Source organism: Amphiprion ocellaris, chromosome 16 (genome assembly GCF_022539595.1).
Source record: "Amphiprion ocellaris isolate individual 3 ecotype Okinawa chromosome 16, ASM2253959v1, whole genome shotgun sequence".
Taxonomy (NCBI): Eukaryota; Metazoa; Chordata; class Actinopteri; family Pomacentridae; genus Amphiprion; species Amphiprion ocellaris.
Window position 1 is genome coordinate 12,242,130 of NC_072781.1, and position 25,882 is coordinate 12,268,011.

Below are 25,882 nucleotides of genomic sequence, written 5' to 3' on the forward strand. Positions count from 1 at the left end.
TTTAGATTTTAGTAGCATTGCATATATAACATGTAGAAAAAGGAGAGGAGCTACTGTGTGACTGTTTTGATTTAACATTTCAAACAATCAGACACAATGTGCAAATGTTCACAGACAACACAGAAAAGGAAAAGAGATAAAATGCAAACAAAACAAACTTAAAAGAACATGTTAAGCAAAACCTGATACTAAGAAACTTCAAACATGACAACAGATAAACAAATTAAAGGTGAATATGTCTTAAATCTGCACATATTTTTACAAACAAAAAAGATAAGACTTTAGTTTCAGAACACAAATAGAAGGCTTCCACTCAGAATATTTGTTTTATTTTCACTTTTTGCACTTAAGCAGTTTTTTGTGGGTATTTCCAGCAAATAAAGTAAACATATCTTTAGGCTTCATGCATTTTTGCATAAAACGGCAAAAAATCAAAGGTCAACACAACCCATTTAGTAAAAATGAGATCAGGTTAATTGTCTCCTGAGCTTTATCTTTCTTGGACACTGCAGTGATTGATGAGACTGAAGCTGAGCCCCAGAGGCACCTTTTTCTGGAGGGGAGAGGTATGCAACCCTGACTGACCCCGCCCACACCAGACACTGATTGGCTGAGACGTATCAGTACCGCCTTCCATTGGATAATCCTGTTGTCAGTTTTATCTAGCAGCTCTGAATACCGCACGGCAAGAGAGGCATGAAAACTGATAAGGATAAGCGGGATACATCGCTGCTGGATATACGGAAGAAGACGGGAGACGCTCTGTGTTATGGTAAGATCCAAACTAATTCCATTTACTGCAGCAAATGTTTGTAGGAAGAGATCTGGAGCAAATGGACTGTACCGAACCCAGAAAGCAGCAAAATGCTGTCATGATAAGAGATTTTCGGGAAGTTGGATGCCGGTTAAATTCAGGTTTTTGTGTTCAAGAATATTAATGCAGTAGTGGTTGGTGTAGAACAACTTTTTGTCAGCTTTCATTTGCTCTGTTTTTGTAAAACTGCACGCAACAGTAGATAAATATTCTTCATCAAGTGGTTTGCAGATGAATGTGTCTGTCCGGTTTTGTGGCGAGATGTAGACGTTTGGGGGCACGTGCTGCCAAATTTGGCATCGTGTGCGTTATTTGGAGACATTTTACGCACAGGGATGGTCGTCTTTGGGCGCAGCTGCCAGTGTAGTTGGGATAATTGGATGCGAATCTCGCGATGATCAAACCAATTAGCAGACCTGCAATGAAGGTTCTTTGTCCACCGAGAGAGCGCACACATGGAGGTGCTGCGTAATTTGGTGAGAAGAGAAGAGAGGAGAAGGATTATGGAAATTCACCTAAATCTGAGCATCACCCCCAACAGACTGACCCTTATTTTCTTTGGACTTGGGTTTATCTCCTGTGCAGCCATGTGCAGTGGCTGAATAATTCATAATAATGGTGACAGACTGGAATCCTTTAAGTTATGGAAAATTTATACACCCATTATGACATATAAATATGTATGAGATGTAGACTGACCATCCTATTGTGCAGGTACCTTGTCAGCACTTTCCTTGGAATAAAGTGGAGATGGGCAGAGGTCACTACGAAAGGAGGGAGGAGGGCTGGCAGTAGTTAACATTAACATTCTCTGGATTTTTATAAATGATAACAATTATGAACAAGTCATTATAAGGAGCTTGGATTGAGATTAAAAGAAGAGCACCAATGTGACAGACATTTACAAGAGTTTTCCTTCCATTTTTCATGCTTATTGTTTAGCTGAATTAGCACCTTACCTCACAGAGATCACTTCCCAGTCAGACATTACTGGGAGGGCTGTTTCCTGGTTTTTGTGGCTTTGTTTCCACTGCTCATGCAAGCATTTTTTCTTCTGTTTTTTTTTTTCTTTTTTTTGTCTGAACAACTTCTGTTTTAACCACAAGAAATGCAAAAGAATCACTTCCTATGTGAGTAAAGATCTCAGTTTTAAAGAAGAAGGACTATCAGAAGTTTGGTTAAAATGATTGTGAATGGCTCAGTAGAACTATCTAAACAAAGTGCCTTAAAGTGCAGCTTTAGTCACGTTTAGTTAGTTTAACCTATTAACTTTTACCAAATCATACACTGCAATTAAATGGATCAGCTCAGAAAGTTCCCAACCAATAACTGAGCCATCATTACTTTGAAGTCAGGTCTCCATTACAGCTGCTCACTACCCTGCTGGCTCTGCAGGTGTTGTCAGTGTAAAAACAGACTGCAGACTTTTAAATGTTTAGTGGGCCATAACTGAGCAGAATTGATTCATGATGGTACACTGACTCAGATTTGGATCAGTGTTGTGAAGTCGACACTAGGTGGCACCATTGCTTCATCAACATCGTGGTAATGTGGACATAGTGATGTTTTACAGATGGGTGATAAATTAATGGAAAAACCCTGAACCCCTTGACCTGACATTGAGGATAGCTGTTGGCTCTGTTATGTTGAATGGCACAGTTTGCTGGCAAGTTCTGGGTCGCACTTATTGTTAGAGGGAAGCCTCATGGCAAATAAATACAAAGTTTTACTGAGTGATCAAGTTTAACCTATGGTAGAACATTTCTATCCTGTTGGAAGCGGTCTCCTTCAGGATGATAATGCCTCCATTTATAGGGCATGCGGGCTCACTGAATGGTTTGATGAAAATGATGTAAATCATTTGCTATCGCCTTCACAGTCACCCAATCTCAAGTCAACTGAACACTGATTGGAGATTTTTGAGTGATATGTCAGACAGCAATCTACACCACCATCATCAAAACACCAAATGAAGAACAATATTTTGAGAGAATGGTGTTTCATCCCTGCCGTGGGCTTCCATAAACTTTAAAAATCAATGCAAAGCCGCATTCAATCTGCTCTGGTGACACGTAGTGGGACCTTAGTAAGACACTTTTGCTCAGTTTCCCAGACATGCATTAAGCCTAGTCTTAGACCAAGCATATTTTTCAGTGTAGATCTCTATTGAATGTTTGTTTTAGTCGAGGACTACACTTAACCTAAGTTACATCTGAGGAAACAGACTATGTCGGGTTTTCATTTAATTTGTCACCTGTCTGTAGGTACCATTACAAATAAGCGTTCAGGTCTAAATTTGCGGTGTCAGGTAGACAGTGTGCATAAAAAGATAACACATTTTTGATATAAATAAAACATTTAAAGTCACGTTGCCTCACTTACATTAATGTTTTACTTCATACAATACAAATACTGTAAATTAGTAGTGAATTTAACACCATTACACCATGAGAGAGCGATTTAACACTTAAAAAAACTCTTAATCAATGGTCAGTTTACGCTGAAGAATGTATGTACTTTTGCTATATGCCTGGTATTTGTGTCTAAGAGACAGTAAAAATGGTTAAAAATCTGGTTTAGAAGTTAGTTATTAATAAACTTTGCAACGTAATTGTGCACTAAAGGTGTCATGTAAAACCTAAATAGGATTTTAACACTAGTGGAGGAAGCAGCATAGAAATACTCAGTCACAAATCAAAATACACCTAATAGTTTTAAAGGTATTCACTAGGCAGCAACATGTCCTTTCTCAGTGTCAGTGTATTTTAGTATGCGCATAGTTGGTGTTGTATTATTACAGATTCATTAAGCAGCATTTTAATATGGATTCTGTTAAAGTGAAGCTAACGTGTAGCTTATTTATAGGCTGTTGGGTAGAGTAATATAGAACAAAACAGCATATTTTATAAGCTACTTACTGACCTAGCATAAAAGTATAAAGTAATATACACACACAAATCTAGAGGTGTAAAAGTACAGTTTGTGTACACGTGATAAACACTTAAATAAATATACTTAGTTACATTCCTTTATTGGATTTTAGGGTTTTAGCCGGTCAAATACCACCCAGCAACAAGACTGTTATCTTGAGAGCTGATGTCAGATCCTCTTAGTCAGTATCCCATCTAACAGTGTAACCAGTGAGTAATATTTGACTACAAAGGCACTTGACTGCCAGAACTATGTTTACTAATAACACAATAGAAGTGAAAAGTCCCTTAAATTGCCCGTCCATTACCCTGGTGACTGAAGTAATCTTGTTTCACAGTTAACTTTCACTTTCCATCTTACCGCCATGTGCTGCCAAACAGGGAACAAAAAGGATCATTTTGCAAGAGTCCTTATCAATAGGCTTTTTCAGAGACAAAACATGTAGGCACAGGCTTTAGTTATTCACATTATTCACATGAGCATTGGCACATGGGAAAAAGTATTACGTGTAAGTGTGTGTGTGTGTTTGTGTGTGTAAATGTGTGGGTGTGTGTTCGAAGGGTCTGTCTTGTCACATGCTTTACAAGAAATCTCAGCTGGTTGTGAAGCATATTTACTGGCTATCATTAAACACTCACTTTTAGTGGTCCACGCCCTTATCACCTGGATGTTTCCGTGTGGGTTGTGCAACATCAACAATAGTCCATAAAACTATAAAAACTGTGAGCGGCTCAGTGACCGTTTCTGGTTTCCATTGCTCTTAAACACTTCTGCTGATTTTACAGTAAGCTTCCACAGAACAGGTTTCATTCATCCACATGATAAAAGCATCACGCATTTAGCTCCTGTTTTTGCTTTGAGATATTTTTTGCAGATATTTTCAGTGAGATGTGTTTGTTTTATGCCCGCTGGCTCTCTGACTCACATCCTGTAATTTATTAACTAAAGCGGAGGCTGTGGGTAAAGTGACCTCTTTTATCCTGCCAAGGATGAAGTCTTCTTTCCCTTCCTTCAATTATAAAGAATATCAAAGGCTTAAAGCTAAAATCACACAGCACATAGTATTGTTCTGAAATATTTATTTAGAAAACAATGACTGAAAAATTCCCATACTCTTATAAAAATAAATAACCAACCAAGTCTGCAGTTAGTTTTTTTCCAGCTGCAGTAACAGTCACACATAATAATACAATGACCATTTAATAATGCTTTACCAATAAAACTGTTAACATTTATGACAAGCCTCCAGGGCTTAGTTTTTTACACTACATCAGTCATTTGCACAGGAAGAATAAAACCCCTGCTGCTGGCCGAGAGCATTTGATATACAGCTCAGGCAACAATTTAGGGGAGTTTGATGTCTGAAATATTTGACATTTTTAGGAAGAGAAGTGGCAGCGTGCTGTTTTTTAACAGCCACTGGCGACCTCTAGTTCCAGTAGGAGTCCACAGTGTGCCAAGGGTCAGCCTGGACACTTTCCTCTCCGTGCAGTAGCTCTGGATCATTTGTCAGCTTAACTATTGGGAGTTTGAGGATGAGGCTCTCCTGTTGTGACCACGTCTCCTGTTTCGAGGCTGCTGGCGCTGACCGTTCCCCCTTCGCCCTTTCCTCCTCCTCAGACATAGCTTCACGTCACGACCCAATTTCTGAGTTCTGGAAGACATGCAGAGCAGCACAACACTTAGTTCAGATGTAGAGTAGAAGCTCTTACACAAGTATCAGACATTAGACATCTGGGCTGATCAGAGGTGATAATGTGTTCATGGTAAATATGACCTTTTGAATTTGAAAACAGTGTCTGTGCAGGGCATAAATAATATTTTTGGAAGAATTCCATTTACAAATCTAGCTTTTAATGCAAAATATGTTGATTGGCTCTATGTGTGTTAACCCACACTGACATTTTTGTGCTGTTTCCCAAGTAGCCGAAGGTGCAGGAAAGATCAAGAAACTGCACCACTGGGCGCTTTGTTCTGACAAGAACTGGTTTGGCAGCTAATAAGATTCTGTTGGTCGCAAAAATATAAAGATGGGTGGATCTACTCTGTGCTGCCAGTTAGGACACTAACATGTTCTGTGATGTTATGTGCAAAAGTCATTGCAGTTTCATTTTTTAAGCTTGATATAGGACTACACAATTACCTGGGGGCTGTTAGTGTACTACACTTATGATCTCCTTGCGAAGGGTTTTTGGGACAGTTCTGCCCTGACTGAGTGTGTGTTTCTTCTAGTTTACTAATAGATAAGTGTTACTGATCGAAGCCCTCACCTGTTAAAACAGCGAATCAGCTGTTTGCCCATCGGCCCCTCCGGATCCAGACAGACTTGAGCATTGTTTTTCTTCAGTGTCACTCTGAAAAATACATGTAAAGCCACACATTTAGTCTAAGTTGTTTGTGTGTGTGTGTGTGTGTGTGTGTGTGTGTGTGTGTGTGTGTGTGTGTATGTGTATGTGTGTGTGTGTGTGTGTGTGTGTGTGTGTGTGTGTGTGTGTGTGTGTGTGTGTGTGTGTGTGTGTGTGTGTGTGTGTGTGTGTCTGCAGCATCTGGTACTCACATGACTGTGACATTGTTACAAGTTGGGCTTTTTGGGAAGACTGTGAGCCCTTTCATCTGCCCTCGGACACCTCGTTGCGTCGTCAGACACGGACATCTTCCCGGGACGAACACGCTGTCTGACTCTCTGACTGCGCAGACACAGTAACAAGATTAAAGATTAATTCAATAGGGTGCAGAGATCAAGTTGCTCCAAGCTCTCTCGCTCAGACAGGCCAAAACAACAATCCTCGCTTTTCTGCCTTAAAGCAGAGATGGATGCAGAGATTCTTACCTGTGATCAGCACGCAGCAGAGGCTCAGGAAGGTGAGCTGACAGACTGTCTGAGGATTAAGCTTCATGCTGGAGACGAGCTGAGCGTTAACACTGAGCTCCCGTGCCGCATGCTGCTGTTTTATAGTCACGCTCCTCCCCCACAAACTCGGCGCTGGGCTTTCCATACCAGGAATTCCCCAGTGCACTGTCCCTTGATTTGAGAGTCAGGATGCAGGGATCAGGGACAGCATTTCTCCTGGTTTGTCTGAAAACACTTGACACCTTTAAGGACTCAGTGATTAATAGGTTTCCCTTGTTTTCCCTCGTGCGCTTATATAAGACAAAAAATGACACCAGAGTTGCAAACAGAAAGCCCTTTTTCTACTAAAAATGAACTAAACTGATGATTAAGTTGAGTTTTTATGAATATATTAAGGTTAATTCAATTCTAAGTTGGCCACAGCAGCAGGAGTTATCCTTGAAAGACGCTCCTTTCCGGGCTTTGTTGAGCTTTGCCACAACATGATACTTCTATCAGACTGCTGGCTCTGTTTCAATAACACCATGTGATTTCTTATAATTCCCTGTCCTTGCCCTTTCACTCTGGGGCAGTTATTCCAATCGCATTTCATTAAGAAACTTTCCAATCCTCTAGAACTTGAAGAAAAAAAAAGTATGACAACATATCATTCTAATGTGCATGTTTTTTCAATATTAAATGTTTCTCTCATTGTCCTTTTAAATGCACTTGATCTCTCAGGCAAAATGTACATGAATATTGTGCATTTTTATATAAAGTTAGTTGTTAGTTAAGATAAACATGCAGTTTTTATTACCTGGTCTCATGTTTTTCTTCTGCAGCTGATCTCTAGTCAGAATGTCTGAGCGTCAGACCTACGTGAAGCTCAGTGAAGAGAAACTCATACCAAAGTAAGTTCTTATAGTTCCTTGTCGCTGCACAGCAATTCCAAACAATAAAACAAAGTCACAGTGGTGATTAATTGTATTAGGTTTCCTCCTTGTTTGCACTGCCTGAAAGCTGTTAGCACTAATCTGCCCTTTGTGTGTCTGCGTTCACATTCAGGTCTGACATCTTGTCACTGCTGAGGACGTACAACTGTTACCACGAAGGGAAAAACTTTCAGCTGAGGACTCGTGAGGTAAGAACAGCTGAGCCGCGTATGGATCACCTGCCAGGAGAAAGTGCTAGCGGGAATAAAAAGGTGAAGACAGGAGTTATTGAAAACTGCTGTGCTGGATTGCAGGCCAAATAAAGGGTGGAATGGCTCTCACACACATTCCAAAACTGAAACCTGTCACGGCAAACCAACAGTTTGATTTTCAGGCAGATAATAAGGACAAAAAAAAATGTGAGACCAAATTGGCTGAGATTCCTGGGTTCTATTCCAACAAGGCAAACGCCTGGCAAACCACAAAAAGCCCCCATTTCCCTCTAAATGAAAATGGACCGAGAGGGAGAGTCTCAGATTTCAGTCATAAAGCTCTTTCTTGCTCAGCAAAACATTTCCTCAGTAAACTTTTTTTTGCTGTTGTGTCTGTAAAGCTGTTTGCAAGAGTGTGGTTATTTGTTTGATAATCATTCTATGGGTTTTATGGTCTGGAGTTCCCCTTTGCATTCTCCAGCAGGTTTTTTGGATAGAGGCATTGTGTGTGTGTGTGTGTGTGTGTGTGTGTGTGTGTGTGTGTGTGTGTGTGTGTGTGTGTGTGTGTGTGTGTGTGTGTGTGTGTGTGTGTGTGTGTGTGTGTGTGTGTGTGTGTGTGTGTGTGTGTGTGTGTGTGTGTGTGTGTGTAAGGGCTGGGCAGGGTGGTCAAGATGGTCCATTTTTCTGTCCCCCCAGATTCACTACACTACGACTCACTACACTGACACATTCTGGGAAAATCCCCCCAAGCCACAGACCTGATGTGGATACAGAGGAACAAGTGATATCACAGTATTGATGTAATATTAACCAAAAATAGGGTAACAAGTTCAACTTCTTAAAAAGTTTAGCGTTAATATTAGATGAGAGAAAATTGAATTGAATCTTGCCGTAGAGAATGACTCACCACTAGTAACGGCGGCTCATTACGCCAGTGTAACTTTGTAAGAGGCCCTCTGAAGCTTTAATGTGGGATTGTAACGGTGTGTCATCATTCAACTTGGCTGAATGAAACACTCTGTTTATGTAGTACAAGTAAAACATGTCATTTCACGAAGAACTGAATTTACACTACCGTTCAAAAGTTTGGGGTCACCCAGGCAGTTTCATGTTTTCCATGAAAACTCACACTTTTATCCATGTGCTAACATAATTGCACAAGGGTTTTCTAATCATCAATTAGCCTTTCAACACCATCAGCTAACACAATGTAGCATTAGAACACAGGAGTGATGGTTGCTGGAAATGTTCCTCTGTACCCCTATGGAGATATTAAATTAAAAATCTGCCGTTTCCAGCTAGAATAGTCATTTACCACAAGAGCAATGGCTAGACTGTATTTCTGATTAATTTAATGTTATCTTCATTGAAAAATAAAAGCTTTTCTCCCAAAAATAAGGACTTTTCTAAGTGACCCCAAACTTTTGAACAGTAGTATGTATTTCTCAATAAAAGGAAACTACTGGTAATAGTGGAAGATGTATTCAGATCCTTTGTTCAAGTAAAAGTGCTAATAATAATCCTATATTTAAAACCATAATAATGTAAAAAGAAAAAAATACAAAATATTACCAGTAAAATGTACTTAAAGTATAGTACTAAGTGTATGTATAGTAATTATAGTAAACAAAAATGTTGCAGATGATGTTTTTAGGTTAATATTACTGTTGCATGACAGTGTATGTTTGTGTGTAGTTTATTGTGTAAATGGTTACGGCTGAGCTCTTTCTAACTACTTTATGCACCGCTGGGTAATTTAATCTAAGGTAATGCATCATATTCTGTCAGCTCATCTTGTTTGTACCATCGTTGCTCTGTGAGAATCATGTTTCTCTAAAAAGTCAGCTCTTCATGAGTTCAGAGAAACTACCTTGTTCTCAGCTTTGTGACATTTATGCATTTCCAGCTAATCTAAGAGGGTTATCATTATGTTTATTCAGCTGAGGAAGTAGCTTTTTTCTCCACCAATCAAGGAACATTTAACCCCTTAGTTTATCGTAAAAAAATCAAAATCACCACATCTGGAAATTTGTGGTTTTCACTGAAAAGAAAGGGTGTGAAAAATTGGAAACTAAAAGGCAACCAGTCACTGAAGCAAAATACAGTATTTCTGCCTGAAATATAGTGAAGAAGAAATATATAAATATATGTAAAGTGTATATACTCAATTAAAGTACCAGTAACTTCAAATTTCTGCGTGGAGTTTGCATAAGTTTTCACCGGGTGCTCCGGCTTCCTCCCACAGTATAAAGACATGCAGGTTAAACGCAGGTGATTCTAATTTGTCCATAGGTGTGAGTGTACTTGGTTATCTGTCTCTCTGTGATCAACTGGCGAGTCAGGACAGTGACTTACTTACGTAAGCTTACTTTATCTGATGCAAGCATCAGCTCTTTCTGCAAGAGTCTACAGTAGTTTGTCAAGAACAATACATTTTCCTTATTAATGATTAGATGTTTCATAAATTCTGACTGTGTAGTAACAACTTACCACATAAAAATGTCAAGTCTGATTGCAACCAATAATAATCAAATAAATACTTCATCAATACTATTAACTGTAAGCATTAATTAGACTAGATGAATCCCTACATTTGCCAACAGGACTACAGGCTACAGGCGACATCACACAATCTTACATCTTACTGTGCCAGCTTTGGTGGTATTGAGCAATTTCTGAGTGATTTCTCTTTCTGCAACAGCAAAAACAAGTTTATTCTTGTTCTATTGTTGAGATTGTGCTGTGAAAGCTCACTCTTCATATAAAAAACAGGCAACGCAACATGTGTCTTGTTTCCTAATATGCAGTCTTACAAGAATGTCATGACAGTTTAAATTCTGTTGGTGGTGTTCTGAATGTGGTTCTGCATTGTTGATTTTGAGTCTTACGTCTGTGTTTGTGAGAATGCAGGAAGTCAGACCAACAGTCAACTCATCGCTTTGTTATTTTACTATTTATCTTGCTTTGGGCTTTGTTCAACATGTCTTACTCAGTCCTGTTGTACCTTACCAGGTGATGTAAGGGCAGACTGAGAGGCGGCAACATCTAAATATTCTCACAAAAGTTCTTGTCCTTACTACCAACAAATGCAAAAGAAAAAAAAATCCCAAACTAACTTCAACAAACCTCCACACTTCTAAGCTTTAGGAATCTTTGTAACCGGAAGTGGAAACTTGACAAACAGTAGTTGACGGAACAGTCTCACCACAAGGACCAGCTGCACTTCATCTACTTAGGTCTGACTCATTAGATATTCAGTGAATATGAGGGTCAAAACATTACTCAGCAGTGACATACTTGGCCCGCAAGACCAAAAACAGGAAACTCCTAATGGGACTGTCTAGAAAATACTCTGACCGTGTGAATGAGTTTACATGTAACAAAGCTGTAGACTGACACCATTACTCCCAGGCAGAGCTTTAATTAAATCCTATACATCTAACACAAACAGGTTCTGTGTGAAAAATAGGCGTTTGGAGGCGGTTGAAGAGGGTGGGTTATAAAGATTAGATCATGTGCTGCAGGTGTAGTCAGGTGATGTGTTAGTCATGCCGAAGGACTGTCAGGTGTTTTGACTCGGAGGTTCAGTCCCATCCAGAGTAAGCTAACCCAGAGTTTCCGAGGAGAAAACAAGTTCTAGCCTGCATGTCTAATAAGAGTTTAACTGTGATAGCTGCAAGAATGTAGATGATGCTGATTGCTGGAGGCCCTGTTTTCTCCTTTCACTGTTTGGACTGCAGAGCCGGGAGCCATGGATTGATTCTCTGTCTTGCCCCATAGCACTTCAACATAGTGGATTTATGTTAAAATTCCTGTAAACTTTGTTCTTCTGATTTTTTTAACCCCCAAACCTAAATATTTTTGCAGATTGTAACATGCTGTAGTCAGAAGACTTCATCGTGTTTCTGAGTCAGCACTGCCTGGGTGGTTGAACATATTTAGGTTTGCTTGTCTGCTGTAGTAACCCAGATATTAATCTAAGTGCATATAGCTCACTCTAGTGGTTACATCTGGTACTTTTCAGTTTAAAATTCCACCACTGTAGCACTACCACTTACCACTAGATGACAGTGGGATGCTGAGATTCGCTGCAAAAAGTCATTGGCGTGGTTGAATTTCAGCAGCGTTGAAAAAAAAAAATCTAATCCTTTTTTTACATTGAAGCAGAAAAACACTAAAAATCATCTTGCATTTAAAGTATTATCAACAATATGCACTAATATGAAGAAGCACCGATTGAAATGCTCCCCTGAGTGTTTTATTCATACATTTTGTGTTACTGGGTTATTATCAGGGTAGAATATCAAGTAGCATTTTATTGTAGCCTTGTAGGTGTAGCAGGTCAAACCATGAAATCCTACTTTCTGTATTCTGATGTTAATCTAACAGCTGTGGTGGAAAAAATACTCAGATCTTTTACATAAGTAAGAGTCGCAACACCATAACATAGAAGCACCCAATTACAAGTAAAAACCCAGCATTGCTTTTATTTACTTTGTTTTAAATGGATATCACAAGAAAAATCAGCTTTAAGATACACTAAAATCAAATTTTAACCTTGTCAATCTGATGTTTTTATATACTAGAAGACATGAGAAGGATTTCTGCTTTGAAACTGGAGTGTATCAATATTCCTTTTGAGAATCAGTTTACATATATATGATTGAATCACTAATAGTACTGCTTGCTGTTGTGTCTCATAGAGTAGCTTGTCAGTGTTTGCATAGAGTAGTAAGAGAGCTGGTGTGCTTGAAATGCAGTCTTCTGTCTTTATTAAGGTTGTTGTTTTGTTAGCAAGGTTGTAATGACCATACATATGTAGGATTTTTTTTTTTTCTCTTTGTCCAGATGATCCCATTCAGCTGATATAATATTTAGGTGTGGTCTTTGTTTTATCACTCGTTTTCTACTGTTGATATGATTTTACTACATTAGCAGTGTGCGGTGATCGTTGTCATGCAAAAAAAAAAGAAATCCTGTTTCCAATCAGACGTATTCTTGAAGGAATGGCATTTTGTTCTTAGCCTCTCTAAATTCTTTAAATTTCTTTATACCAGCGTGACTGTATTTTTTGGTGTTCAGTGTTCAGATTTGCCTTGAAGAGTGACCTTTCTAATACAAAGTTATGAATTCATGCTGGTCCGGTTGTGTAATCTTTGCCATTTTGAATGGAATGATGTCACTGAAACTGGGGCTCACAAATTAGGAAGTTTCCAGCGAATTAAAGGGGGGGAAAAAATAGATTAAAACCTAACTTGGTAACATATAAACATAGCAAAAGTAGCTCAAACAGCATGTCTTGAATGAACCCTGGTGTAATACAGCAGAAGATGAGTGCAGTGAATCTCATAGTTTGCACACAAGAGTTGAAGACATGTTAAGTGCAAAAGGAGGTCACACTAAATACTTGACACTCTAGCAAGAAGAAAGTGTTTTTAAGATTTTTCTTTTTGTCTGTCTTTTAGTACTGTGTACACATTTCCTGCATGGTCAGGTTGTATTTTAATACAAAGACTGGGAAATGCATTTGTATGGTCATTATAACCTCACTACAGCTTCTGCATAGTTCTGTACATCTGCACACTCTAAAGGAGGCAGAGGTATCGATTTGTATCTAAACCAATTTAAGGCATTAAAGGATGATTCTTACAGAATAAAATTCTAAATCTGTAATTTTTTTTAGGCAGCACCAGGAGAGAGTGCAAAAAGTAAATGTACTCGTGTAGAATGCTGCATTTGATGTTAAATTTTCCTTATTTATCTTATCCATCTATTATTATAAAACAGAACTGACAGGTTGATTTAAATAATAAGCTATACAATTAAATGTTTGCCTCTAAAGTGTAGTGGAGTAGAAGAACAAAATAGCAAGGACCGGAAAGGCTATACTTAAAAAATAATGTTACAAGTACTTTAACACTGTACTTAAATACATTACCTTCCATCACTGGCTAATAATATGGTTTGTATGCAACTTTGTGGAGTAAAAGAATAGTTAGAGGTTTAAAAGATGTTGTACATCCATGAATGCAGTTGCATTTTAACAAAGACTGCAACTAACAATCATATTATTATTATTATTATTATTATTATTATTATTATTATTATTATTATTATTATTATTATTATTATTATTATTATTATTATTATTATCTGTTAATCAGTCAGTTATTTTGAGTTAATCATGTACTCTCTAAAATGACAGAAACACAGAGTTTTTGTTTTGTTTTGTCTGACCAGTTCATAACCCAAAGATATTCACTTGACAAATAAAACACAAAATCTTTTTTGCAGTTTTGCTTCTTTTTTTGAGCATTTTGATGGCATGATCTTCAGCACTTTTGTAAAGAGAAAGAATTCAACATTTCCAGATTATTTTAGCATTTTATTAAAAACAGTATTCATCATATCTTTACAAAAATATTAAACTACGTAAACATGCAGACTTGAGTCTGTAGTGCATAAAAATAAATAGATCTTCGCTTTTCTCATGATCCATTTGATTATTATGTCTTTGTCCAGCCAAAAGTCAACAGTGTGTTTCCTCCTGAGGTTCCTCCAGCCTTGTTCCATTACTCCACCAAAGTACCTGCAGGGCTTCCACCACCACCACCACCACCACCACCACAACAACAACAACATCACTCTTCAAGTCCTTATCTGTCCAAACAGCCAGTCCACGGGGTCTTTGCCCCTAGAGTCTCGTTCTCTGCTCATCTTTAGAGAAAAGTCCTCTGGGCTGTTCAGATTCAGACTGGAGTGTCTGGAAGTCCTTAGTGAGCGGGGAGACCCCCGAGGCACTGAGGCTGAGACGGAGAGCTTCATCTGAGCCTTTGAGAACTGCCGCATTCGAGGGGACCTCTGGAGTCTGACGGGGCCGTAGCCTGGAGCCTCAACAGGGCGGGCCAGAGCCTGGATACTGGTCATGTAGTCCTCCAGAGACTGGGAGCCCTGGGTGGACTGGGAGGGATGGGCGGGCAAGTCCTCGAGCGTCTCAGTAATGGTGGGCAAGAGAGGCTGGGAAAGAAACAATCTCCTCCTTTTCATACTGCAGCAGGAAAGGAAAAAGAATAATAGTTAGACTGTGATGCTTTGTCTGCTTTATTTAAAAAATAAATCGAGATAGTACTCAGATATTTAGTTTTTAAATAGTCACTGTGTTGCTAAAATATTTGTGTTCATAAATCTGTATCTGCTGTTTTTCCTGTTGCTGTTTTAATATAATAGATGGACTTAAAATTGTATACATCCTGTATCTTTATTTATTTTACAGTCACAAAACAATGCTAGAGCTGGTGTCAAAACATTTCCCTCGATTTCAAATTTGTCTCTTCTGTAATGAGTGAAGTCTGTTTTAAAATTCTTTTAAAATCAGCCTGTGGAGATGGCTAAATCGTAAGAATAGCTGAAAATAATGAAGGAAAAAAGAATCAGCCTCACCTTTGATGCTTGAGTTGTAGTTCTGGCATTCAGAGGGAAACAGCGTGATGTCTAGTCTGTGCAGCTGAGTATGAGCGGACTGGAGCACGTATCCAGGCTTTATAGAGGCAGTGCAGCACAGCGATTAACCGCCTCTTCCAAAAATAGCTCTGCTGACCTTACTCGCATCTGTGTGAGTTGTGTGTGTGTGTGCATGTGAGGGTGTGTTCATGCCTGTTCAGGAAACTCAGGAGTGGCGGGTTAGCAAGGTCCAGTGGTGCAGCTGTGCCGAATGTTTATATTCCAGAAACAATGAAGCCCCTAAAAGAACACTTTCTGCTTTTTCTTTCCCTTCTTTGACATTTTCAATAACATTCAGTCTAAAATTCAAACAATCTTGATTATTGTTTTTTCAGTAATTAGCACACTTCTCATGGTCTAGCCTTGACTTGATCCCCGTTTTGTTATGACGGAACAATTAAACTTTTAATTGTAAAGCAGAAAAATATGTCAGCCAAACGTTGTCAATGCAAATCAAACCATCAGAAACATGACAGGTGTTTATATAAAGGGTAAAACATCATGAAAAATGACTTCCATTACATAAGCCGTTCGCAGAAATACAAACACAAAAATCATGTGGCTCATTAAGCAGATCCTCAAGTCAGCTGCTTTCAGACAGACAGTAGAATTTTTCTGTGGGAAACATAGTGAGGAACAGAAATTCACAGAACTGGGTTGCGTAATTAGGATAAAAAAGATGTAGATGAAGATTACCAACGCAGTTAGTGTTGATACAGAATGATGTACTACAATATTTGGTATTTAGTTAATTCAAACTTAACAGAAAGTAATTAAGTTTTGTTACTTTAATATCGAGATACTTGGATTCCGTCAATGTTTACATTTTTTAACAGTTGACTAGTAATTGTAATGCATTTTTCAAAATAACCCTTCCAAGCACAAGCTCAGACACAGCAGAAAATCTCCACAGCATCTCTGCCTCAATTTGCTTAATTCAACTCACAAACTAGTTTTCTGGACAGTTTTCTTTCTTTTGATTGTTATATTTTTATATGTTTCAGGCAGTTTCTCTGATTGATGAGAGAATTGATCAAAAAGCATAAAAAATTCTGGCAACTCAATTATTTTTTTTGTAGCTCTATTGCTGTTTTTCTTTGGTTAAGAGCAATGTTTTCTTCTATCTTTGATTCACGATGAATCCGCTATGAGCTAATGGGAATCTAAGCATTTTATGGAGGGCTTGTTTTAAAATCAGAAATTAAATCTGATCAGTGTACAGGATCTATGCACATACACCCATATTTCCTAAATACAGTATGTTGTCCAAATAGAATGATCATTTGACTATAAAGCATTAAATTACTTGAGTTTTAACCGAAACTGCTGCAGGGTAACCACACATTTTCAACAGTCAGCTGATCAGACTGGCCTCTCCTAGATCTTTTCTGTTACTTTAGTATTAAAATCTCTGTGATGAATCAATTCATTGATCTTTTCATCAGGTTAAACTATTTAGACATCTGTATTGTATAACAGGCATATTGCATTAGCTATGTTGATGATATAACAAACTGTTTCATACAAGAGAAACAGACAGTCTACTCAGAGTGTCCATTAGCAATTACAAAAGTCACGGTCATGGTGTAATATCTGAGGTATTACTGATCTAGTTGTCACACAAACCCCTTGACTGGCTGCTGACTTCAGGCTTCACCATTTAGGCCACAAACTGAAGACCTTCCATTAATATGAATATACTTAACGCATTTAATTTCTATTTTACTTATAGCTTTAAAGACAAACTGTAACCGTTTAGTTTTATTTTCCTGTGCTCGGAACACGTCCTCCACAGTGACCATTTTTTTCTAAATTTAGAGTTTCATTTTTGTGAAACCAAACGCCTCCCCCTGCGCGTACGTGACCCACAGCAGTGCTTGTTCTTTTCTCATTTCGGCCACCTTTTCAGACATGACTTCACCCTTGTGCTGTGGGGAAAAAAAACGGGTGGGTCAAACCTGACAGAGCTTTTCTCAGATGAGAGGTTCCCCCTGCAAGCTGAGAGCGATCGTTCCTGCACGTACACCTGATATTGAGCCGCTGTGGCAGCCGGCCAGCAGGATATCCCCTCCAAACGTGGCTGCTGATAGTTATTGTTATACGTGTGTGTCTCTGTGTGTGTGTGTGTGTGTGTGTGTGCGCAGGAGGATGGAGAGCTCATCCTCGAGGGGCTGTTGAACATCTACTGGGGTCTTCGCCGACCAATAAGGCTTCAGATGTACGACGACAATGAAAGATTCCGTCTCAACAGGTATCGTGACCTGACTCACTCTGACACACAGAGGCCTCAAAGAACTGGGAAAACAGATGTTGGTTGTGTGAAGACAACGTTGTCTGAGGCCTTTCACACAGTAAAGAGAAATACCAGCAACTCTACAACCAATCTGTATTACTCAGCAGTTACTGAGCAAGTGGAATTAGAAAAAGAAAAAACAATTAAAGAAAGACAAAGAAACAAAACACAGTATGGCATTTTCTGTATCTACATTATTGATATATTTCAAACATCTTAAACATTCACAGATTCAAACTTATCTAATATGAGGACGATGGGGGGTTTTTTTGGTAGTAAATATGGCATATAAATGGTATATTAATATGCTTATATATTGGGATTCTGGGCTATTATGACATAAAATAAGCAATGTGAATATAGAGTGGAATCCTGGGAATTAAAAAGACCATTTTTCTACATTTTATAGCCAAAAGCTATTCAGAAAATAATTGGCAGGTGAATCACAACTGAAAGTAATCATTTTAATTAGTGAGCTAGCCATTTAATCTAAGTTAATCCCCTTCTTACTGTGGAATCATATTTATCTGACAGATTTTAATCTTCTCATCTATCTCTCAACATGAAATCGAACGAGCATATCCCCCAAGATGTTACACTGTTCTTTTAGCTCAGTGACTCAATCCAGTATCTCAACCGCATTAGGTCAACCTTGAGTTAAAAAATAATATCAACATTGTTATAAATGCGAAGATACAGCTTTTTTTCCCCTCTGTCTCGCTACAGAAACGACAGATCAGCAACGGCAAAGCAGTTACCAGCGGAGTCTAACAATAACTCACTGGGAAGCAAAACTGGACCAGCAGGTGAGTGTAAACACGTGCACTAATTCTCACACACACACAGCTGCTAGATTAGATGGAGATTATACGCGCAGACACACTGTAACAGATTACAGCTCCACAAGTGCTTCCTACAGCATTTCCAGTGGAAAGGTTGGCTCACGTGTTGAGCGCATATTATCATGAGATGCCATCCAGATCAGATCACCAACACTATAAATAACCAGGGTTTGACCGCTTGGTGCTGACAGTGGCCTTTCTGAGCAGTTTTGTCAGTGCTGAAATCTCACTTTGGTCATTTTGAACTGCAGATCGACAGTTGAGCAGAACAGTACTTCATTTGTACACATTTTAACCACTCCCCCTACTAAACCAGATGGTACATTTCACTTTTTAATCATGTGATGATGATGCTCTCGTTGAATTCAAATTCAAATGGTAACACACAACTGGATTGGCTCAGTGTGGGGTTTTTTTGTTTGTTTTTTTTTTACTTAGACTACACTCTTCAGATCTTAATTTGAGAACAAATAAGTATATGTGTATTGATTTGTATAAATTACAGCAGTTACTTGTAGCAAAGGCAGTACATGTACATATGTTCTTGGCGAAAAAATATGTCACATTGTATGACTCTTAAAATTAAATACACATCCAGAGGCAATTGATGTAATAATATAGAAATCCATAAGCCATTTCACTATTACTGAAGATACAGCCATGTTGGTAATTACCTCATAAATGAATGAATACTATACAAGGGGTGAAAAGTAGGCAATTTATTTATTTGGGTCATTTTCTGCTGCTCTTATAGAGACAATACGTATGTGAACTAATGGTGGCATGTGCTTTGATAGATACATAGTAAAAGTAGGCTAGACCAATTATCAACTTGGTCGATTATCTGATCTGAGATACCAATTTTTCACAAATAAGATTTTCTTTTTCTTAGTGATATAATGCAGTTATTTAAAAATGTGCTATTTTGGCTCTGATGAGGCTGCCTCTGTCTGCTGTCTGTGTCAACGTCAGGAGTAATAGCCTAACAACACTGAAGGATAAATATTGATAAGTTGTCTTTTAATTAAACATGTAAACAAAGGCATTAGTTATTCTAAATTTTGACATCAAAATTTTTATTGTTGCTGCAAATGTAATGTATATTGATTCAAAATATCCGTTAGCATTCCTCTTGATTACTACTAATCAGTATTGGGGGGGAAACAGACCCTAAGTAAAGGCATTGTTCGAAAAATACCTTCATAATATTGACTGTCTGAATGAAATTTGGGTAACTGACTATAGAATTTGGATCAAATATTGGTTAATTTCATCAAATTAAGTTTAAAAAAAAAGCAAAGACAACCAACCATACTCTGGCTAAGGGAGCACAGAATGGCTTTTTTAATTATCTGATTGATAGAGGTGCGTTTTTGTTTACCCTGAGGTGGTGACATGGGTGGCCAGGAGGAAGAGGACTCCCCTCAGCTGCTGAGGACGAGGAGTGACGCCTCCTTCATGCGGGTTCAGAGGAGGTCAAACACACACACTGCCAGAGACCTGCAGCGTTTGCGCGCACACAGGTTCTCCATCAACGGCCACTTCTACAACCACAAGGTACAATAAACAGAACACACATTAATGCAGCTCCCTGTTGACACATCTCCAGGTGCACAGGGGCCGTGGCTTCCTGTACTTGTGCTGAGCTTCACAATAGCCTGCTGTGTGCTGATTTCATTAATGTGCCACAGAAAACAAGTTCCTCCATCAGTTTCTCCTGGATACATCAGTGTGTCTGTTGTTATTGAACAGATTCCAGCTGCAGACGGAGGGATTTCCTTTCTGTTTCAGATTTCCTGTCCAAAATGTTCAAGGTGTTCAAGTCCAGGAACCTTTGCTCAGGCCTAGAAGTGTTGATAAAGCAAAGTTCCTATAAAAAAAATACTCAGTGTCCTCTTTTAAGACATTTGCAGTTGTATAATTCTGTGTTTGTTGTCTTGCCTCTAGACATCTGTATTCACTCCAGCCTATGGTTCGGTCACTAACGTACGAGTAAACAGCTCTATGACGACTGGACAAGTCCTCAACCTGCTGCTACACAAGTTTAGGGTGAGCAGTAAAAATACAAGCTGGGCCTCAAGTATAGATTCAGCCATACTTTAAACTGTAAATAATTTGTATTTGTGTCTGTCAAGGTGGAGAATAAGTCTGAGGAGTTTGTCCTTTACATGGTGCATGAGTCTGGCGGTAGGTTTCATTTTGGTTTTGTCACCAGAAAGGTTTTTCCATATTTGTGTATGTGTGTTTGTGAGCAGGTTTTCTCTTTGTCTATGACCTCACAGAAAGAACCCGGCTGAGGGACGGAGAATATCCGCTGGTGACCCGTGTGCTTTACGGACCCTGTGAGAAAATCTCCAAGATCTTCATCACTGAGGCCGACCTGGGAGAGGAAGTCACATATGATGTGAGTCTGGGCCTCGTGCCACCACTCTTTCTCTTCTATCATCTGGTTCGTGATTAGTGTCCTTTCTCATGTTTTTGTGCAGTCCTCAGCATGGATACACAATGATACAATGGGCAACTGATAGATAGTTGGGTTAAATTTAGCAAGCTGAGCGCAGATATCCTGTTTTGTGGCTGATGTAACAATAGGCTAAGATGACTGGCTTTATGTTGTGACGGTTCTGAGGAATATAAATAAAACGGGATTGTTGCTGGATGAATTTCCTCAGTAGTCTATGAATGGAATCACTCTCATTAATAGCAACACAGTAACACGAGTTACAGGATCAGTTCTTCCGAAAAATACAAGAACAATCTTACCTCTAGAGGTATGCATTCATAGTTTCAGTTTTATTTGGAATGTCGTCCTGTTATTTTTGTCTCAACACAATGCAGAAGAATCGACTTTTGTGTTACTCAGAACATTAAAAGTTTAGATTCAACATTTGATTGGAATATTTCTTTCCTGATGCAAACGCCAAGTTACTTTGGATAAAAAACATAACTGGCTCTTGATCGTTTTTAGAGCAGCTTACTAAAAATACTGTCCATAGTGTGTTATCTAGATTATTAAGATGAACAGGGGAGCTACTTCTGAAAAAAAAAAACAAACAAAGAAAGAAGTAAACTATGGGGTTTGCTTGTTTGTTTTGGTGGCAAACTGACAGTGGTAAAACTGTTTGTGGGTTGCCACTTTAGCTTCCCTTTCGACCAATGCAAACTGGGTGCTAGTTCAGGGCTAGAAAGCCACCACAGAGCCACATCATTATGTCGCTTTGTGTGTTTTACAGCCATCCAGCTGGTGATGTCACATTGTAGTGGCCAATTGTGAACACATCACTACATGCCAAAGTTTGCATCTATAAAGCTACTGCCAATATTTAAACACTGAATGGCAATGAAAATGAGACAAATACCGTACCTCATCGTTATTACCACATCTTCTTCTTTGGTTTTGGCAGATTAGTTCAGTTTTTTTTTCTGTAAAAGAGTTTTAGTTGGTGTTGTTGGCGACAATAATCCTGCCCTCAGCCGTATGACATAACCGGTTCTTGGTTGTAAATCAGCAAAGTGTTGGTGCCACTCTGGTTTGAGATGAGGTTCCAATCCAGTCCTTGATCTGCCTGGATGTTAAAAAGGGTAGTATCATATTTATGAATTTTGATTGTTGTATTCTTACTATTTTATTTGTTTTTTCTTTAAATTTGACTGAGACAAGCTCCCTTGTGTTGATATATCTGAATCTTTTTCTCCCTAGGTAGCCCAGTACATAAAGTTTGAAATCCCCGTTTTAGACAGCTTTGTAGAGAAACTTAAAGAAGAAGAGGAGCGTGAGATAAACAAACTGACCAAAAAGTAAGTCAAAAGTCTCTATTCAATTCAATTCAATTCAATTTTATTTATATAGCGCCAATTACAGTCAAATTGTCTCGAGACGCTTTACAGAACCCATATGCCTGACCCCCAGAGCAAGCCAAAAGGACAAACTCTGTTTGCTCTATTGAGCAAACAGAGTTGTAAAACTCGCTTTGCTCTGTTTCATTATGTGAAGTCTTCTGTAAACATTCTACAATCAAAACAAGGCCACTGCTCTTCAATGAGGACAGTGTTTGTAGGAAGACGCATTAATCACTCACTTTACAAGCTTGTGTAATCACTAAACTCATATGACTCACCCAATGTAGCCCTAAGACTGTGTGTGATCTTGTGTTACTCTTGTCTGGATATTATGAAAGTCCACATAATGTAAATCCTTGGTTTAAAGTTAGACTAGGTAAGGTTAGGTTTAGATTAGCATTAGTCTCAATCAGATAATTAAAGTAAGTGAATGTAAAGTTCTTTGAAGGGATGGCAACACAGCTATGTCTTTACTTACAATATGTGTTTTAACTGTCATTGTTTACACTCCATTTTTAAGATTTATGCCTGTTAGTAACAGATGCGTTACATACCACAGACAGGCTCAGACTGCAGATAGAGAAACACATTCTTGCTTCAGTCTTTTAATGGGATTTACTGACGATAACACACACCAGCCTTATCCTGTTAAGTCCAACTAATTTTTAAGCTTTTATCTCTCAGTTTTTATGTTCTTTTGTACGTCAATGTTACAAAATACTGAAAAGTGTGTGCATTTATTTGTGTGGTAGTGTTGGATATATCACAGTCTTTATTTGTGCATTTCCATATCTCTGCAGGTACAGCGCTCTCAAGTCTATGATTCTCCATCAGCTCGAAGACAGAGCTCACACCAGCGACAGAGTATGAGTGTGTGTGCGTGTGTGTGTACGTGTGTGTGAAAGGAGAAAGAAAGAGGAAAGGGTGGATGCAACACTAATGATTGTTGATTTGCTATGGGAAGATTTCCAAATATTGTAGTGAATGTAGAGTTAAAGGTGAAAGGGTCTTTCTACTTGCAATGTGCTTCTACTTTTAGAACTATATATATCTCACGGCTTTGTAAAACCTGTTTTGTTAATATTTTTACCATGAACTGTGTTTTGATATCTGCTATTAATATATTCACATTTTGTATGAAAATTCTTACTGCACATACGGATATTTATACAAAATGTTTTTGGTAATGTTTTTCTCTGACTTGGACCTTTTTATGTAATAAATCATCTTTAGTGTTGCCCTTATAAATTGCTGCTGAATCTCTACTGACCCCAAACATAATACCCAGCTCAGGCTTCCCACAACCAAAACAGGCAACTTTATTATTTCCTGTACTTCTGACTGAGCACAGATTAGCATTGTTCTTTTAAGCAACTTTCTTTGCCAGCTAGTTCCCATAAGCTTTGTGTGTGTGTTTGTGTGTGTGAGTGTGTTTGTGTGAACATAACATTACACAATGGGGGTATCCTGAGAAAGGAGGGCTGTTCCTTTTTCCCACAGTTTTACAAACAGAAAGACTGTTGTAATATTTGGTGGGCCACCCTTGCCCTTCAACATTGACCTACAATCGGTTGACCAGTATTGTTCTTTGATTTATCAGATAATAGTAATAATAATAATAATGCCTCCTACCCCCAACCCTCACACACACACAGATATGCACACATTGCATACTTACAGTTGAGTTTGTATTTTAGCAAGGGGACAAGTATGAAGAAATGTGACAAAGATGCAAAAGCAGCAGTGGTCAGCAGGAACATCTGTGTCATTTAGACACAACTCCTGAAAGTCAGTCATGGGACTATTGCTGATACTAAGCTGAAGCAAAACTGTACCTTTTGAGATTCTCCAAACCAGGCTGATGTGGTTCGGGTATCTAATTAGGATGCACACTCAACTGGGAGGAGACCCCAGGGTAGACCCAGAGGGATTATGTATCTCATCTGGCCAGAGAACATCTGGAGATACACCTGGACGAGCAGAAATGGAATGGAATGCCAGCTTAGCCTGCTACCACTGAAAGCCGACCCCTGATAAGAGGAAGAAAATGGATGGACGGATGAATGAATATAAGTTGATGGAAAGTATTTGATATGATAGAAATATCTGTAACAAATGGCAAATAAATCTTGAGATTCGATTGTCTCATAGGGGGATTACAATTAGCATTCCTAGGTATGTCACCAGCATCCCCAGGCTTGTCATTCACACATTATTACGCAGCATTCATCTATCCCTGGCTTCAACATGGACTCCTCCAGCTTTCATTTGTGGCACCAGATGTGCCATACAATTCCAAAAACAACACAAAATATTCTGCTACTACTGAAATCTGCTAAATTCAAACAAAACAAAGCCATAAAAAATGTATTGAGTATATTTTAGTTACATTTTGGTTATTTTGGTGAAATGGAAGTTATTATATTGTCATGTACAATTGCAGTTCTTTATTTCAAGTGAGAAAAACAGTCTTCATTTTGAGAATATTGAGGTTGCTGCAAAGACATCTCATACAACTTCAACCCAGCAGCACAGAAGATCTACACAGTTTCACGGTGAGCACCCAAAAGTAGCATCACTAGTTGAGTAACTGACCAACCCTGAAACAGGATAACAATCTCGACTTCTGTTTCTGATTTTGATGTTGAATAAAAGAAAGAATGAAGTGACCTTCTACAGTGATCATCACTGTATCGTTTTATGCCGTTAGAATTTTTTTTTTAATTGTTTTCCTCAAAATTAGCATATAAATTCTTGAATTATGACCTAAAATATGTTTTGTGAGGTTACAGTGACTTTGATGGTTGACTGCTGACCACCTACATCAAAATAGTACATCCTTGAAGTTAAAGCTGGTGCCAAATTACAGGGAGTTTCCCATTTCAAGATAAATTAAAGCTGCAAGCAGCGTTGGACGGGTCCTCGCATCCGAGCGGCCCGGCATGCCCACACATATCCACCAGGAGGCGCTGCAACTGAGAGAGTAAAGTTTCAGGCAGATTGGACCATGTACAGGCTACTTACACAGCACTTCCTGTTTCATGGCGAGAAATCCAAAATGGCTGCCAGGTGGTGCATAGATGTGATTAGGGCCGGACTCTGATCATGCATGTAAAATTTCAGGCAAATTGGAGCATGTACAGGCTAGTTAGACATCACTTCCTGTTTAATGGCGAGAAATTCAAAATGGCCGCCAGGTGGTGCTATGACCGTGAGTCTATATCGACCTATGGATGTGATTAGGGCTGGACTCTGATCACACATGTAAAGTTTGAGGCAGATTGATGCATGTCCAGGGTAGTTAGACAGCACTTCCTGTTTCATGGCGAGACATTCAAAGTGGCCGCCAGATGGCGCTATCAGTTTCACTGTATATTGGTCTATGGAACTCATCAGGGCTGGACTCTGATCACACATGTAAAGTTTGAAGCAGATTGGAGCATGTACAGGCTAGTTAGATAGCACTTCCTGTTTCATGGCGAGACATTCAAAATGGGCATTTTCCGCTGGTCACTATGGCCACGCCCTCAGACTTTTGCGGAGAGTTTTGATAACATTTGTTCACCCATGACTGGCGTACATCCTGACCAAGTTTGAGCTCTCTCAGGGTTACGCTGTTTGAGTTAATAATTTTTGAAAATGTCCAAAAATGACAAAATATGAATCATACTTCAAAATGGCCGCATTC

The 25,882-nt window shown here is 38.8% G+C and overlaps 2 protein-coding genes across 2 annotated transcripts; one reads left to right on the forward strand and one right to left on the reverse strand.

Annotated features, from left to right (window-relative positions):
* Positions 1 to 655: 655 nt before the first annotated feature.
* rassf4a (Ras association domain family member 4a) lies at positions 656 to 24,339 on the forward strand. Its single transcript, XM_023283704.3, has 11 exons — positions 656 to 772; positions 7,418 to 7,486; positions 7,641 to 7,716; positions 17,364 to 17,470; positions 18,239 to 18,318; positions 19,742 to 19,911; positions 20,302 to 20,403; positions 20,490 to 20,541; positions 20,637 to 20,758; positions 22,055 to 22,152; positions 22,995 to 24,339. The coding sequence occupies exons 2-11, from the start codon at positions 7,434 to 7,436 to the stop codon at positions 23,062 to 23,064; spliced, it is 930 nt and encodes a 309-aa protein (XP_023139472.2). The 5' UTR covers positions 656 to 772; positions 7,418 to 7,433; the 3' UTR covers positions 23,065 to 24,339.
* On the reverse strand, positions 4,808 to 7,417 carry LOC111577429 (C-X-C motif chemokine 5-like). Its single transcript, XM_023283706.3, has 5 exons — positions 7,393 to 7,417; positions 6,576 to 6,767; positions 6,303 to 6,432; positions 6,016 to 6,099; positions 4,808 to 5,399 (listed from the first exon to the last, which is right to left on the reverse strand). The coding sequence occupies exons 1-5, from the start codon at positions 7,400 to 7,402 to the stop codon at positions 5,264 to 5,266; spliced, it is 552 nt and encodes a 183-aa protein (XP_023139474.3). The 5' UTR covers positions 7,403 to 7,417; the 3' UTR covers positions 4,808 to 5,263.
* Positions 24,340 to 25,882: the final 1,543 nt, after the last annotated feature.

Excerpts from the sequence above, each read along its gene's own strand:
- LOC111577429 (XM_023283706.3), bottom strand. Across the intron at positions 6,433-6,575 it reads CTGCTGCGTGCTGATCACAG|TCAGAGAGTCAGACAGCGTG; the intron begins GTAAGAATCTCT and ends GTGTCTGCGCAG. Across the intron at positions 5,400-6,015 it reads CTGATTCGCTGTTTTAACAG|AACTCAGAAATTGGGTCGTG; the intron begins GTGAGGGCTTCG and ends CATGTCTTCCAG.
- rassf4a (XM_023283704.3), top strand. The coding sequence starts at position 7,434 with ATGTCTGAGCGTCAGACCTACGTGAAGCTCAGTGAAGAGAAACTCATA. Across the intron at positions 7,717-17,363 it reads TTCAGCTGAGGACTCGTGAG|GAGGATGGAGAGCTCATCCT; the intron begins GTAAGAACAGCT and ends GTGTGTGCGCAG. Across the intron at positions 22,153-22,994 it reads ATAAACAAACTGACCAAAAA|GTACAGCGCTCTCAAGTCTA; the intron begins GTAAGTCAAAAG and ends ATATCTCTGCAG.